The sequence below is a fragment of the Camelus bactrianus genome, chromosome 21, assembly GCF_048773025.1.
Source record: "Camelus bactrianus isolate YW-2024 breed Bactrian camel chromosome 21, ASM4877302v1, whole genome shotgun sequence".
Taxonomy (NCBI): domain Eukaryota; kingdom Metazoa; phylum Chordata; class Mammalia; order Artiodactyla; family Camelidae; genus Camelus; species Camelus bactrianus.
In genome coordinates, this window is record NC_133559.1 from 4607631 (window position 1) to 4624693 (window position 17063).

At 34.6% G+C, this 17063-nt stretch overlaps 1 protein-coding gene across 3 annotated transcripts in view; it reads left to right on the plus strand.

Moving 5' to 3' along the window:
- VPS45 (vacuolar protein sorting 45 homolog) overlaps positions 1-17063 on the plus strand; it is a 48143-nt gene that overhangs the window by 10511 nt on the left and 20569 nt on the right. For all 3 annotated transcript variants that reach the window (XR_006726165.2, XM_010958507.3, XM_010958508.3), the window contains exons 8-13: positions 651-785; positions 1202-1315; positions 1728-1895; positions 9818-9976; positions 10174-10281; positions 11088-11209. Coding sequence is in view for 2 of the 3 variants with exons in the window: in XM_010958507.3 (XP_010956809.1) it covers positions 651-785; positions 1202-1315; positions 1728-1895; positions 9818-9976; positions 10174-10281; positions 11088-11209 (806 nt within the window). In the remaining variant the exon portion in view is untranslated. The remainder of the gene's footprint in view (positions 1-650; positions 786-1201; positions 1316-1727; positions 1896-9817; positions 9977-10173; positions 10282-11087; positions 11210-17063) is intronic.

Here is a 17063-nt window from a genome sequence, read left to right on the forward strand (position 1 = left end):
CCTTCTCAGTTTTACCAAATAAGTTCACATTTTGTAAAACTAGAAACCAATCCTTCTTCACAATGCATATTAAGTAAAAACATAAAGTAAAATGGATTCAGAGGTGAGCTTCTGAATATGCGTGTTTTGATCAACTCACAAGGTTTTTTCTAATAATATTAAGTGTTCCCAGGATAAATATAGCACCACTCAGATAGATCTGCAAGAACACACTTCTCATGCTGCAGAAAACCACAGAAGCGTACAGGAAATGGTACAGCTTGTAACTGCAGTACCAATATAGCCCTATCTGTGAAGCCAAAAATATACTCTTAATTCATGAGCAAAAATTAGAGCTAATGATAGATCTAATTTGTTTTCTTTCTATCAGGAATATTAATCTTGCCGCCCTTCTTCCAAAAGTGTGAAATCTAAAAGTGTTTTGACTTTTGGATGTTTAACCAATTAAAATGACAATCTTAATCCTCAGTATGGCACAAAGTATTAATAAAATTCTAGCTAAATAGAGAGCCTCCATGTACAGAAGACTAGCTACTAAGAATATTATCAGTTTTTGTTTTTCTGAACATTTACTATTTCCATGTTTTGTCAGTTACCAGTTTTTGTGGGTTTTTTTTTTTTTTTTTTTTTGGTCATAATTCTTTTTTTAGTGGACATACCAGGCCATGGTCCATGAACTACTGGGCATAAACAACAATCGGATTGATCTTTCCAGAGTGCCAGGGATCAGTAAAGACTTGAGAGAGGTGGTCCTGTCTGCTGAAAATGATGAATTTTATGCTAATGTAAGTGGTTTAATTGTTTTTAATTGTTTTTAGTTGTTTTTATGTAAGAAGGTTAATATTGATTTGTTAGAATGAGGACAGATATGGAATTTTGTGTGGAAGGATGGTAGAGGCATCCTGTAGATAAACTGTATCTCAAGGGAACATAGAATACTTTTCCTGACCCTTTAACAGTATTTTTTTCATAGAAATTAGAGCTCAATTTATTTACTTCCCTCCAGTCCATAGCCATTTGTGAGAACAGTGGTGGTATTCATCACCAGTGTCCTGGCCAGTATCCAGTTTTGGTAATTATGGTGGAATTTTCTTGCCCTTCAATTCTAACTGTATTCAGGAGTTTTGTTCACTTCTTCTTTTAAATTGTCTGAAAGTCAGACTAGTTGATAGAACTGTGTTTCCAACTTCCTTTTTCACAGAATATGTACCTGAACTTTGCTGAGATTGGTAGCAACATAAAGAATCTCATGGAAGACTTTCAGAAGAAGAAACCAAAAGAACAGCAAAAACTAGAATCAATAGCAGACATGAAGGTAAATGAAACATGTACATAGATGACTAACATTTAAGACTTTGGAAATATTCATGTACGCAACATTTCTGGAATATTCTGGGTCTGATTTCTGCTTTGATTCATTTTGTTTGGTTTGAGATTATTTTCTATAATATTTCTCTTTAGGAAACAGTATAGTGGAAACTTCATAATAAGCCATGTACTTCTTTCCATTCTTCCATCATATTTGGGCTCTTTAAAAACTCAGTCTACTAACATAGATCAGTTCTCCTCTTCTTAAGCATAACAAAATGCCATGTGACTAAAAGTTTTAGATGTCTTAGTCTGGGCAGAAGAACAACCGCTGCCTTCTTCTTTTTATTTCCTTGTTCATCATGCCTACCTTAGTCAAGAAGTAACAGAACCCCTAATTGATGTCTTTCCCATGGCAGGCCTTTGTTGAGAATTACCCACAGTTCAAGAAGATGTCTGGGACTGTATCAAAGCATGTGACAGTGGTTGGAGAGCTGTCTCGGTTGGTCAGTGAGCGGAATCTGCTGGAGGTTTCGGAGGTTGAGCAAGAACTGGCCTGTCAAAATGACCATTCTAGTGCTCTCCAGGTATCTATTCAGTCCAATTTGATGAGCACCTACTATGTGTAAGGCACTGTGCCAGGCAGAGCAAGAGATACAAAGGCAAGTAATCCTTCTTCACCAACATGGAATTTACAGTCTAACAAGCAGTTAAGACAAGAACACAAATTAGTATTATTTAAGATAGACATAGGATAAGAGGCACAGGAGAAGAAAAATGTGCATTCCCAAAGAGTTCAGACAATCAACTGAGTATTTAGAGGGGCATCCTAGTCTAGTAGAAAGAATACTAGACTGGCTTTGTGACCTGGAGCTATTGGCTTCATCTCTGAGCCAGTTTCTTCATTTGTAAAAGAGATATAATGATACTTATCTCACAGCATTGTTAGGAAGATTTTAAAAGATATAATGTATGTTAAAATGTATTATCTAAGTTTTTAATTATTGAACATACACTTTTTATTCCACAAACATGACTGCCTGCTCCATATACAAAATGCTATAAGGATCTACAGGTACAAAGATGAATAAGATGCCATCCTTTTCCTCAGAGAGTTCACATTATAGTAAGGGAGAAAGAAATTTAAACCAGGAATTATAATGCATGCAGTAAGTGCTATCCTAGGGGTATTACAAAGGGATATGGAAGTACAGAGGAAGGAGGACTGTTTTACCTAAGGATAAGGCTTCTTAGAGTTTCTTAGAGAAGATGACTAGATTTGGTTCTGGACAAGTAAATAAGTAGGAGTGAACAAACCAGAGAAAAGGAAGGAAATTCTCAGCAGAAAGAATGCAGGCATGGAGACGTGAAAAAAATAAATTAAATAAGGGAACAGAATAATTCAGTATAGCTAGTGCAGGATACAAAATGAGGAGTGGTCCTAGATAAACCAGAAAGATAGATTGAGGCCTGATTGTGGCCATTAAAAAGAGATTGGCCTTTAATCTTAAAATGGTGGGAGCTACGAGAGGATTTTAGAAGAAGAGTAACATAATCAGACCCTGGCCTCATGAAATTTATAGTATAATTGAAGAGACAGAACTAAAGCATGAGTAATAATTAGGCAGTGTTTCAAGATAATATTTAATTAAGTCAGAATTGTGGTACTAACTGTAATAAGATTTGAGGTTATTAGGGACAGGTTTTTAGAGAAGGTAATATTAAGATGGACTGTAAATAATGAATAGAATCTGGAGGAGGATTTCGGCAAAGCAAAGATGCAGAAGTATGCAAAAAATAATAAACAATATGACCTGTTGAGAGTGGGTGTGGAAGAGAAATAGGAGATTAAAATTGAATTGTAAACAGGAACCAGTTTATGAAGAAGCTTGCAAGAGGAACTTGTACTTGCTGAGATAGGCAAAGAGATGCAGTGCAGGAAGTTTTATAGAAAGTGGTTATGATGAAAGCAGTATTTTAGAAAATTTAATCTAGTAAGGATGCTTTAGAGGTAAAAAAAAAAACACTGAAGTCAGAGAGGCTAGTAGACTTACAGTAATAGTAATAAAAATGTACAGTAAGGGCAAATGTAAGAGACATTTCAAAGGGAGAAAATAACATTTTATTGAAAGATTGGATATAAGGATAACAAGACAGAACAAACAGATAATTCCAAAGTTTTTGAGAAATGACAAAATGTGGTACCACTGACAATATGTAACTTGAGAATGAATCCTTTGGGAGATAGCTGTTTGTAAGCCACTTATTACAAGAAGCACATTTCCTTATTAATAGACACTATATTCTAAAACTTAGTCTCTTTCTTTCCCTGCTGCAATTCTTTACTTTATAAAATAAAGCCAGCATGGTATAATGGAAACAACGCAGGCTTTGGAGGCATATTGTCTTGGCTTATGTCCTGTCTCTACAAATCAACATTTCTTTGGGGAAACTACTTATTTTGCCCGGTCTCAGGGGTAATGATTTCACACTTTTAGGTTGTTAATCAGAATTCAATGAGATATAAAATGCTTCAGAAATGATAGGTGCTTTGTAAATGTTGGTTTCCTTCCCCTAAGCATAATTTTTTTTTAAGATATGGTATAATCAGAAGAAAGAAATCCAACACCTGTGGTTGTTCTAGTTAGACCAAGGTCTTTACTATGATTTACAGGTGTTGAGGTTTAATTTTGTTTTTTAACGTTTATCAAGATACCTTCTGAAAATATCATCATTTTGAAAATCACAAAGATGCTATTTGCTTTATATTTATGAAAAGTATTTCTGTCAAATCTTTTAATTTCATCTGTCTTCCTAAATATTCACAAAGAACTTCTAGGCTGACTATTTTTTAACTGTATTAAGTTCTAACCCTTAGATAGATAATATAAGTACTTGGTGAAAGAGCTACATAGTAAACACTGAGCCTCTTAGCAGTTTCACTTGCATCCTTACAGCTACTGTGTGTGTGCAAGCCTATGCGAGTGAGTATATCTCTTTATTCTTTTAAAAGTCAGATGATACCATATTGTACACATACTTTTGTATTTTGCTTTTTCACTTAACTAAGTATCTCAGACACTGTTCCAGACCAGAACCCAAACTCATTCTATTTAATCACTGAAGTATTCCTTTGTAAAGATACATCACAGTTTATTTAACTTGGCCAACTTACTTTAAACAACACGGCTAAAAACAGTTCATAGTTGGTTTGTGGGCCTAATAGAAGTATTCCTGTGGAAGCTTTTTATTTTTCTCAATAAAGTGAATTTTCTTTTCTTATTAAATAAAAATAATTGTGTCCTATAACTAAATTTAAGCTTCCTTATGTTTCTTTATCTTTTTATTTTTCCCTTTAAAATAATAGAAACGAACTAGCCAAGTTTAGTATCTTTATTTGTATCTCTCTGCCATATGTAAAGCAGTTAGAAGGTTATTGTAATTCTTGCCTGAAATCTTATTTTTTGTTCATTTCAAAAGGAAAATAGATACTTTAAAATATGAATTCCATTTGTGATCTATTTTATATTTTTAAAAATTATCTTTTGAAGGTTTTCTTGCCCATGGTATTAGGGTTTTACAGTAAGCAATTGATTTGGATTCCCTCACCATAAAAGATTTCTTTGGCAACATGATTTAAATAGTCTGTAAAGAGAACTTTTGTTTAATAATGAGTAGATGCCATGGGCCTGACCCCTAGATGGGTTATAGCATTCCTTGGCTTGACCTTAGATGATAATACGTCATGAAGCAAAGAATTGGTTTTTGAGTACAGCTGAGGTTTGCTTTATTGAATAGTAACTGTATCATTGTGAGAAAAAAAAAATTCACATATTGCTAAAAATTAACCTAGAAATTGCTGCCACTTTTAACGACTCATCCTGCAGGCTAACAAAAATTTGATTTAGAAGAATTTCACTAGAACCAAACTGCAACATACTATCATTGAAACATATGCATAGCCTTGTAAAACATTCATTTGATTTGTAAGGAAGATTTTTTTTAACACCATAAGGAGAAAAATCTTCAGAAAATAAATGATTTCTTCCCTCTGTGTTTTCATAACACAGCTTTTCATTTGGAAGGAAGATCTAGTCTATTTTATATCCTTTCCTGACCTTGGGTAAAAGATCTCAAATCATCCCATTAATGACACATAGTAAAGACAATAAATAGTTATTAGAAAAATGAAGACGAAGAGTTCTATTTGGAGCAGTATAGAATAGTGGCTAAGAGCTTAGATCTTTGATACCTTGGGTTTGAAAATGATTCTTAACTACTCCACATCTTAGTCTTTTTGTCTGTAAAATGGAGGAAAATATCAGTATTTACCTCAAAGATTTTTGTGAGAGTGCAATGAGCTAATACATACAAAGCACTTACTGTGGTCCCTGGTACTTACAACATTCAGTGTGTACTAACTATGACTATTTTCAGTATTATTACTTGATGGTCCATTCCCTTTTCTTTAAGGCATCCAGAACATGTTTTTTAATTCACTCATGACCTTGGATCTCTCCCTGATTTTAGAAGGGCTTTTTGCTTCTCATTAAAATCATAAGAAAATTGGGTTACATTGAGCTAATTCTACTTTTACCAGTTAAGAGTAAAAATGATCCTTTTCTCTCTAAACCAATGTTTAACCAGTATTTCACAAAGTGTTGGCCAGGAGAAGACCTACAGCAAAGCTAAATTTGACTAGTCATTAAGCCAAAGAATACTGACTCAGATGTATTTACCAGTTAGTCGAATTGGGTCCTACCTACTTTCTATCACTCTTCTTAGATAAGCTCTTTATAGTCCCATAACACTGTTCTCTCAAACTGTTACTCATGTTTTGTCATATCAGCATGTTGAAGACTTCTGCCAGTTTCATCTTGCTGTTCTAATCTTCTGGCTACTAATGCTATTCATTGACTGTTCTGCCTCATTAATGTGATAGTTGATAACAAGGTACAGATCCTTTTCTTTAGGTTAAATTAAAGCAAAAAATGGGGACTATCTTTAGTTGCAGACTTCAACTGTAATTTGTACAATGGTTTAAAATGTAGTTATGTCATTGCAAAAGTTTTTTCTTATGCTACCTCATCATAGTTTTAGTAGAAGAAGACAGAAAAGTAGAAAACTAGTCAACCCAAAACAACAGAAGAATCTCTAAATATCAGAAAATAATTGTTTTTTAATTGATGTCTTTTGAGTGAACATTAGCTCCTTTTTGAAACTTGACCTTCAAAGACAGTGTTTTTGCTTTTCTTTTCGTATTCCTTAATTGGGCCTAAGCTAATGTTAGAATTCAGTGGAAGATTTTTGAATCCTATTTTCTTAAGTGGACAGTAGTTTTCTGTTTTGCTCTTTACTCAGCCATTGTTATCATGTGACAGTATACTTTCCTCTCATTATCTTAAGGCATATGGGAAATTTAATAAGAAAAGATAAACCAGAAAGTTCGGTATATAATTCAGTCGTATTTCCAACATATAAATACCACCATATATACACACCCCTAGCTAATTAGAAGTCTCTTGGATTCTTTTTTTCCTCTTTTCTGGTTAGTACCCTGGAATCTCAATATAATGCCACTGTCAGTCAGGCTGATGAGTCAAATAGCCATGAGGGAAATAGTTGAAAATTAGGTCAAAGGATAACATGGGATCCAGGTAGACAAAAAGGCCCAGCAAATTCCAAGGACTTACATAGCTGAAAGACAAGAAAGAATTCAGCTTGTACCTATGGGTTTCTTTTCATGAAGGAATGGATAAGTCTAGCTGACCTTGGCCATGGGTTAGGTCCTAAGGACTCAAAAGTAAGCAAAATACTCTGTTCAATGTAATCTTGATCAGATCTGGGCCATCAGCTCAGGAGGCTATTGAGGAAGAGCTAAGAACCAAGCCAAGGACTCTAAATACCAGTAACAAATCTCAAGGAATAGAAGTAGATTTTTTAATGGGAAACAGAGCCAAGAGCCAAGATCCAAGTGAAGGTAATTAGAAAGGGAGAGATAAGAAGAGTACAAGCTGATTGCTGCAAATAGTCTTTGTCTCCATACCAGTTTTAAGGGATTATAGTTACTTGAGTATTTTAGATTTGCTTAAAATTATACAGACAGGTCAGCCAGAAATTGAGCAGATTTAAGGTAAAAAGAGAGTGACTGCAAGGGCAAAAAAATGAAACATTGTGCCTATTAAAAAAAGCAACAAGAGAGATCCCAGGTGAATGTTCTCTGTGTATGCCAGGTGGACTGGGATGCCTATGAAATTGTGTATTTTTACTTGATAATAATTTGTACCATGAAATTTTATCACATTATAATAGAAACTAGTGGGACATTTGACCAAATATTCTAAGTCTATATTTAGTGATGGCTCTATGGAAAAGTTACCAGAAAAAGAAAAAAAGTAAGGAAAGTTTTATGACTGCAGGTTTTAAATCCATAAAAGAGATATTTGTTCCTTTTTGATCCTGTAAGGATGAAGGCAGTGCAATGCTCACCCAGAAAAGCAACAATAGGAATCCTACTCAGAGAACTTTCTACTTGAGAGAGCTACCTGGGAGGTTCCCCATTTCATCATAGTCCCTCTTTAGTGTGCTTAGACATTAGGCCTGCTGATCGTAAAGTACTAAAATGATAATGTATGTAAAAGCATCTTGTAAGTTGCAAAGTACTACACAGATGTCAGTTGTTACGTCCTCACAATCCAGTGCCTTCTAAGGTTCTTGCTAGTCTTTAAACCAACCAGTTTCTTTCTCTGATTTCCATATGCCTAATAATATCTTCTCTTTCAGTCTCTCAGTCTAATTCCAACACTTACTGGTTGTTTAGGGCCTTCTGCAAATGTCACTTCCTTCATGCAGTCTTTCTTGATTCCTCAGCAACCAGATGAACTCTCTTCACTTTGTGTCCCCTTCCCCCCATTGCACTGATTTTCAGTTTTTGGTTTTTGCATACATATGTGTTTCTGAAAAACCTCACATTCTGCAAAATCATGCACTAAAAATAAACAAGGGCTATGGGAAGATAGGATTATAAGATCACTTAAAATTTATGTAACAAAAAAAGAAAAATCTATATAACTTTGTAATCAGAGCCCTAATAAAATAATAACAATCCTAATTAAAATGCTAGCACAGTTAACTCTCCACTGGCATTTGCACTAGAAATGCACTCAGCCCATCCTTTGTGGTTTTATGGCTAGGGCTCATGTTTTATCTTTCAAGATATAAGGTCTCAAAAATATTTGCTTCTCATAGAGATTTGTTTCATCAAAACTAAAAATATAATATGGGGATATGTCAGTTTTTGGTGGTGGTTGTGTTTTGCTTTTTAACAGAGAGAAATATCTTTGCATCTTTTTTTTTTTTATTTGCACTTGGCCTTTTCCCATATAGCTTAACATAGTGGAAAGTACAGCAGTTTTTAAAGCTACAAAACCAGCTACTTACAGAAAACAATTCTGTAGGATTTTCATCTTTTTTTCTTAACACATTGGTAAAGCTTCCTCTTTAAAAAGGAAACTTGCCCCTGATTTCTTCTAAATATTAACTTGCTGGAAAAATAACATATAAACCAATATGCCTTCTGTGTTATTCACATATTTACCAGTCTCACAGAACTGAAATGCATTAAAGAAGCATACTTTATAGCAGAAAAGGCTATGCTTGTTTTATCCCCCTTCACCCCATTGTCTGTGAACTCACTGAGGACAGAATCTGTCTCTAACTCATCTCTGTATCCCCTCCAGTCATTGGGCCCTATGCTTAGAGAATGATCAAAAAGTATTTGTTGGCTTTAATTAATTTGTTCTGCTGCATAATAGATATAAATCTATACTATAGGGAAGTCCCTTAACATGGGGATTGACAGAACCTAAACGTGATTTTGCCTAACTTCCTTTGCTGTCAGTACGTGCCCTCTTAAGATCATAAGTATTCAATTTAGAGATTACATGCTGTTACATATTCGTAAATCTGTAAACCATGTAGACATATTGTTACATCTGATGCTTCTTGGAGATGAAGCCCAGTCCAGTCCTCCTGGGTAAAATTCTACCAACCTGTCTCCATTTCGCTAGTCAATCACTAACGTTAAGAGAAAGAAGTAGAGTCTTACAAGTCACTTGGTCAGTTCTCTTGTGTGCTGTATTGTTTGAAGTGGTAGAAATATTATGTGTTCCTTATATCAGTGAGGAAATTGCAACCTTTCCTACATGAAACGCTGGGCCATCTCAATCAAAGGAAAGAAAAGAGGAAATATCCATAGTTAAATTCATTTTTGTCCTAAAGCAATTACAGTAAGAGTTTATTTCATTATTTAATTCTTATCTTAGGCAAAAGACATTTAATTTTCTGTGTTGAAACAGTTGCTAAACCTATGACCTATACATTGCCATGGTAGTAATTTTAGTCATAAACTCAGCTCTATCACTGCCATTCAATAATTATTAGATCTAAGATATTATACATCACCCAAGTGAGGGGAGGATAAGTAACAGTTCTCTCTATCTTTCTTCAGAATGTAAAGAGGCTCCTGCAGAACCCCAAAGTGACAGAGTTTGATGCTGCCCGCCTGGTGATGCTTTATGCTCTACATTATGAGCGACACAGCAGCAATAGCCTTCCAGGATTAATGCTGGACCTCAGAAATAAAGGAGTTTCTGAGAAGTATCGAAAGGTAACCAGATTTGTATATTAATCCCACCAAACAGGAACCAACTCTGTTATTATATCCTTAGCTCTCACAAATGATAAGACTTTTTACTCACAAAAACGTATAATGCTGTCCTCTCATGTCTTCATTTTCTTAATAAAGTTATTTTCTTCCTGATCCCCAAGCAATAAGAGGTTGTTTCTTCTTTTTTTTTTTTAAAGCTTGTGTCTGCAGTTGTTGAATATGGTGGTAAACGGGTCAGAGGAAGTGACCTCTTCAGCCCCAAGGATGCTGTGGCTATTACCAAACAGTTCCTCAAAGGACTGAAGGTATGACACCTCTGTGCTCTCCTCAGTGAGAAACAGTTTAAGCCCCTGAGGCTGAGAATGAATGAATATGATCTTCAAAGTAACTTTAGGATTGCTACTGATTTAGTGCTATGACAATTAAATGAAATTAAAGCAGACATCCTCTTGAAAGCTTTTTCTTTAAATACTCTCTGTATTGGAGCAGCATCAGCATTGGCCCAAAAAGCTAAGAAGAGAATAATGAGATATTTCCAGGAAATACCTAAGAGTTAAAAAGGCAGACAGTTCTGTTAGTCATAGCTATTTTACTCCATTTATTTATAATTTAAGATTCATTAGGTAGTTTTTCTTTGAAGGAAATTGAAGATGAAGCAAACAATGGTAGATCTTTTTAAAATACTAACCTATTTTCTTAAAATGGTCAAAAATTAGTTTTAATCTCCTAGCCTTTCTTATGTTTCCTGAAATTTTTCCATTTTCCTGAGTGTTTCTAATATCCTTTCCTACCTGGTCCTTTCCTTTTATTTCCTCTGCCTATCATATATGTAATATTTTCACAAAAGAATGAGAGTCAGTGATGAAGCATTTAAGCAATTCCATTTTTAAAATTCCTTTATAATAGCTAGCTTTAAATTTTATGAGATTGGAACACTTCTAATTGATGAAAATAATTAAAATAATTAACTGTAAAATTCTCCTAAAATTCCTGCTTGAATCTATCCCATGAAATCTCTATTGAGTGCATGTCCTTTTTTGATATGAATAGCATTAACTGTTATATTGTAAGTTTCAAAAAGTAATGTAAGAACCATTTCCCCCTGTCTTAGGGAGTAGAAAATGTGTATACTCAGCATCAGCCTTTCCTACATGAGACCCTGGACCATCTCATCAAAGGAAAGCTTAAGGAAAACCTGTACCCTTATCTAGGCCCCAGCACACTCAGAGACAGGTAAGGTATCAAAGATACTAATCATAAAAACCAGAAACACTAAGAAAATAGGAAATTTAGGGTAATATAAGGGACTGCAGCTAAGATTATATCGTTCTACTCTTCCTTCCCCGGTTGTTTCAGTTCTAAGTTTCTTTTGGTTTTCATCTGTCGAAGTTCCATTTAAATTCGTCTACCAAGCCTGAAACCTTATTTCTTTTGGAGTAAAGAAACAGGTATTTTGGAGCACTCTCAAAAACCTGTGTTCTGTCCTTTATTATCAGACCAGTTTGCTTATGCCATATAAGGTTCAGTTCCATGTCATCTAGCATTTGGAGTTTCAAACATTAAAGCCAGAAATAGATTTGCTGCTTGATTGCCATCCAGAGCAGGTTGTTACTATTTTTGGTGAGGACTGGACTTTGCCAAATGTGGCCAGCATACAAACTGAGACCTAATTAACAAAGGCCATTTGTTACACAGGAGAAAAGGATGGATTTCTTTTTGAGTATTATAAAGGAAGCAATTAATTGTCATTTTAAACCAGTGGTTTGTTAGTTTTAATAAAAACAAAACTTGTCCAGAACAATTTATGCAGGCCAACCTGAAATTTTAAATATACACAAATTCTACCTAGTTATCAATTATATTCTTGTGTATTTTTTATTGGGAACATATGTTAGAAAGAGCCTAATATATGTAGCTGGACCCTATTGGATAGATTGATGTGAGAATTGTTACTGTTGGTGTAATTTTTCTGTTATTTCAGCTAGTTATAATCTAAGATCCTTGGAAGAATAGTATTTTAAAAATATAATGAATTTCTGAAAGGAGAAAAATGGAGGTACATAAATATACTTTATATGATAAAATAAATGTTTTCACCTTTTTTCCTTTTAAAAAAAACTCCATAATTTGGTAACAGAGCAGAAAAAAAATCTTTTTAAAAATCCAAGGTTGCCACAGGGAACTATATTCAATATCTTACAGTAACCTGCAATGAAAAAGAATATGAAAACAAATATATGTATGTATATGTATGACTGAAACATGCTGTACACCAGAGATTGACACAACATTGTAAACTGACTATACATCAATAAAAATAAATAAATCAAAGGTTGAGAGACAGAACATCTGGGGTTAATTCAGAGAGTAGACTTGTTCAGATAAAATGTTTAAAGGCTTTGGCATCAAGATTCAGAAATGTCAGCTAAGTGATTAAGAATGAATAGCCAGAGCTATTAACTTATCTGAGAGGCTTTTTAAAAAATAGTATAACTCTGTTACATAGCATTCTGATTAGTATGATAAAAGTAAAAATACTAATTTTCTTATGAATTTCATATAACAATTACTGAGCAAGAAATTAGCCACTTACTGCTAAAAGGACATAATAGATCATCAGAAGAGTATATTGTGGGTGATTAATTCATGACAGTAAACCTTTCTAATTTGAGTAATTCATTTCCAGACAAAGCTCAAAATGATGCTCTTCCAATAAAATACACATTTTTCAGTTGTCAGCATCTGGTAGCATTTGTCACTGTTACCTAAGTACATATGTAGTTAATAATTCAACTGTTTGATCCTTTTATATAACAATATTTATTGAGTGCCTTCAGTATCTCAAAAACTGCTAGATGCTAGGGAAACAGAAGTGACAGGAAAGGTGAGGTAATTCCCCTCAAGGAACTCACACGAAGGACACAGACAGTAAACTAGTAAACATATAAAGAATATAATTTGAATGAGGTAAGTGCTAGTGAGGAAATAAATAGGATAATGAGTTAGAGTAACTTTGTAGAGGTGGAGAGGGCTACTTTACATGGATAAAACCTCTCTGAAGAAGTGATATTTAAGATGAGTTTTGAATTACAAGAAAGAACCAATCACATAATGATTAGGAGGAAAAGCATCACAGAGCGAACACCAGGGCAAAGTCCTTGAAAAAAGAGAACTTGGGAAGTTCATGGCAGGAAGAAGTCTGTTGTGCTTGAAGCATAGCAAATCAGGAGGAAATAAGAAGTTGAGAAGATAAGTAGGACTGGGTCTCATAGGGTCTTTCTTATAGGCCCTGGTAGAGAGGTTTGTTTTTGTTTTTGTTTTTTTGAATTTTAAATGTCATAAGAAGCCATTGAAGGGCTTTAAGCATTTAAGTGACAAGAACTGAATTATGCATTAAGAGATTACCTTGTGGGGAGAATGGATTATTGAAATTAGAAGCAGAAAGACTACTTTAGGTGGTGACTGCAATAGTCCAGGTAATAAATGTAAGTGGTTCGGATAAGGAGGCTAGGAGAGAAGGCAGAATCAATAGACTTGTTTAATGGAGTAGATTGATGGGACAAGGAGGGTAAGAGAGAACTCAAGAATAACTCTCAGGTTTTGGATGGAAATCAAGAGTTCTGTTGTTAAGCTGCAGATGCCCGTTAAGTAGCCAAGTGGAAACATTAGATGCTAAATTGGGAGTCAACAAGATTTTGGTGATTTAAAGCCACAGGACTAGACTAGATCACCTAGGGAGAGCACATAGGAAGAGAAAAGAAGAGACCCCAGGACCAAACACTCCGAGGATGTGGAGTCAGCAATGGAAGCTGAAGAAGAGAAAGAAAGGTAGGAGGAAAACCAGAAAAGTATGGTGTCATGAAAACCAAGGAGTGAGTAGTAACCTGAGACCAGTCTTCCGAGAGACCACTCTTCTGAGAGACTAGTCTTCTGAGAGATTAAAAAAAAAAAAAAAAGGTGGGCCACCCCTCTCTCTTTGGAGACGGCCCACATTCTGTCTATGGAATGTGCACCAACTTTTAATCTAAGCACCCAACCCCCACACCTCGTGGCCTTTCTCTTGCCTTTCAATGTATCTCTCTGAATAAATCTACCTTCACTCAAAAAAAAAAAAGGTGAAGACAGTGAAGAATCTGTCAGATTTGGCAACATGAAGGTCTTTGATGACCTTATTCCCTAGTTTCAATTAGTTTAGAAGCCAAATTAGAGAGGGTTGCAAGGTATAAGATAAAATGAAAGTGTCAGAGAAGTGGGACGGTAGCTAAAAGAGATTGTGGTGGGCTCAGAGAAAAGAGAAATTCTAGAGCATATTTGTAATCTGATAAGATTTTCCTAAAGAAGGAGAAATGGATAATGCAGAAGAGAAAGAGGAAGAGCTGCGGAAGTGAAGTCTTTAGGGGATCTAGAGCACAAGCAGAGGATGCTCTCATAGAAGGAGAGGTACTTCTTTCACTGTATCAGTTTTGATGGTATGAACTTGGGGGCCATCTTGTCTAATTGCTTCTAAATATGATGTCAAGTTATCAGCTAAGGTAGGAAGTAAAAAGAGAAAACATTATGTAATTGTTATCTTGTAGGCTAGGAATCAAATTTACTAGGGAAATGTAGGTAGAACTTCTAGGCAAGTTTGAGTGCCCATTGGAGTTTTTTTGCCCCATTAGTCATTAATCTAAAATACAGCCAATGAGCTTAGTTATGTGGTTTTCTCTAGCAACTTTTAGTTGCACTAGAATAAATGAGGAAAAGGCTGATGGTTGGGTCTCACCAGGATTTGGGGAAATGAAAAAAGGAGGAGGGTATTGGCTAGTGAAAAAAGTACTGTTGAGTAAACTGGAGGTACTGATGAAGTCAGAGAATTATTACAGTAGAGGGATTAGCATAAGTGAATTAAAAGTTGAGGGAGTGGTTGTTGGAGAAAGAGATCTTGAATTCAAGATTTCCTGTTGCAGATATCTGTAATGCAAAAATTTATGTTACAAACATGGATGTTGGAGGTTGTGAGGGATGAAAGAACAGATCCGTGTAGGTGAGGAGAACAGGATGTGCGATGAATAATCCATTTTGATCTTTTTTTTTTCCAGTTTTATTAGGTAGACTTATTACTATATTGATCTTAAAGTCACTAAAAATCTTGAAAGGAGCAGGAGTAAAAAGGAAGACAGTAAACCAGAGCTAAGGTCTTCAGGGAATAAGAGAGTGTGACCAGGAAAGGAGGTCAGGAAGAAACAGTGCAACTACATGATGAACTTCTAAGTTAGTAGAAATTTTGAAGAAGGCAGAGAAATGGTTACAAAACTACAGTGCGGGGCACAGAAGATATATGTGCCACCTCATAGCCCTGCTTAACAGAAAGAAGACTGCAGAGGACTTGAAAAGACCTACTAAACAATTCCACTTCTTAAAATTTGCCATTTGGATATACTTGCACAAGTACACAAAGACATATAAACAAGGATATTTACCAAAACATTATTTATAATAGTGAGAAAACAGAAACAAGCTAAATATTTATCAATAGAAGACTGGTTACCAAGATTATGGTACAGTACTATGCATTCTTCTTAAAAAATGGCATAACTCTTCATGGGGTAATATAAGAACTTTCTAAGATATATTAGATAGAAAAGCAAGATGCTATAATAACCTGTTTAAGTTAAAAAAGCTGTATATAAGCATAAGTTTCATTATGTACATATGTGTATCTAAATAAGTCTGTGCTTGGCTGTACATATATATATGCGCAAGCACATATGTGTTTATGTATGTAGTAAATATTTCTGAAAGAATAGACAAGAAATTGTTAATAGTGGTTACCTTGGGATATTGAGATAGTAGTTAGCTGTATACATATCTATTCTTCCCAGTAGGTATTGTATTAACTATTGTAATCTTGAAGTAAGAATTATGTTTTGTTAATATTTGGTTTTTCATAATATTTAACACAGTGCTTTACAAATAGGTGTTCAATAGATATTTGTCAAATTTCTTATGTAGACATTTGTAGTAGTTGATATGACAAGATTTACAGTTGGAAAATTTAAACTAGAGAATAAATTTGGTTGATGTTACCAGAAAATTTAGATTTTTTGCTGTTTGCCTATACAGTATTTTGGCTCTGTATCCACTTGGCCCCACTCTCAGCTCTAGTCACTACTTGCCCAGGATCATCACATTGAAAAGAGTCATTGATTTCAGTCATCTTTATGACAACTTAAGCCTCATCATGATAGAACTTCTTGGTTTTGTTGTTATTGTAATATTAGAAAATGTCAAAGGAAATGTGATAAGAACACAACTTTGCAAAGCCAGGAACAATTGTAGAAATGTTTTAGCCCTTAGCACTAGTTAGTGATTAACCTGTGTGGCATTATAGCTATATCCACAAGTTGGGTTTGCTCTTTCTCCTGCAGGTGGGACTCCCATATATTCTATTTATCAGGCTAATTTTTTTTTCGCACTCCAGAATTGCTTTTTGTCCCTAATAAAAAGAAGCAACTTAAACATTTGGTGAGAAAATGAAGCTATCTGGTCATGCATTCCAGAATTAGTCAATTCAAACTCCAGTTTACACAAATTTAGTAGAATCTTGTTATTTTTGTTTCTATAAAAGAAGCAGTCCTTTATCATTGGCCCTTTTTCCTATAATCAGTGCTCATATGATCTTTACCATCTGTAAGTACTATATTCAAAAATTTGAATTTTAGCCTTAAGTGCAACAGTGCACAAAGTAGATAAAATTTTGCCTCTTAAAAGTTTGTTTTTCTACTTAATGATTAAAGTAATGATTTCCAGAAATACTACATGTGAAAATGTTTTTGTTTATTTTTCTAATAAAATAAGATATAAATTAGTTGGGTATATACAGCATGAACAGGCTGCTGTTTTCTAATGTTTGCTATCTGCATTAATTAATGCTTTTGGTTGCTATGGTGAATTACAGAGCACAGGAAGATGTGTACAAAGATTGAACTTGTGTATTCCATTTAGCTTCAACCATCATATAAAAATGATTTGCTCTATGTTTTACTGTTGGCCTCACCAGAACATCTACTTTTAAAATTCACCGGGGAAAGGAATGAAAAGAAAA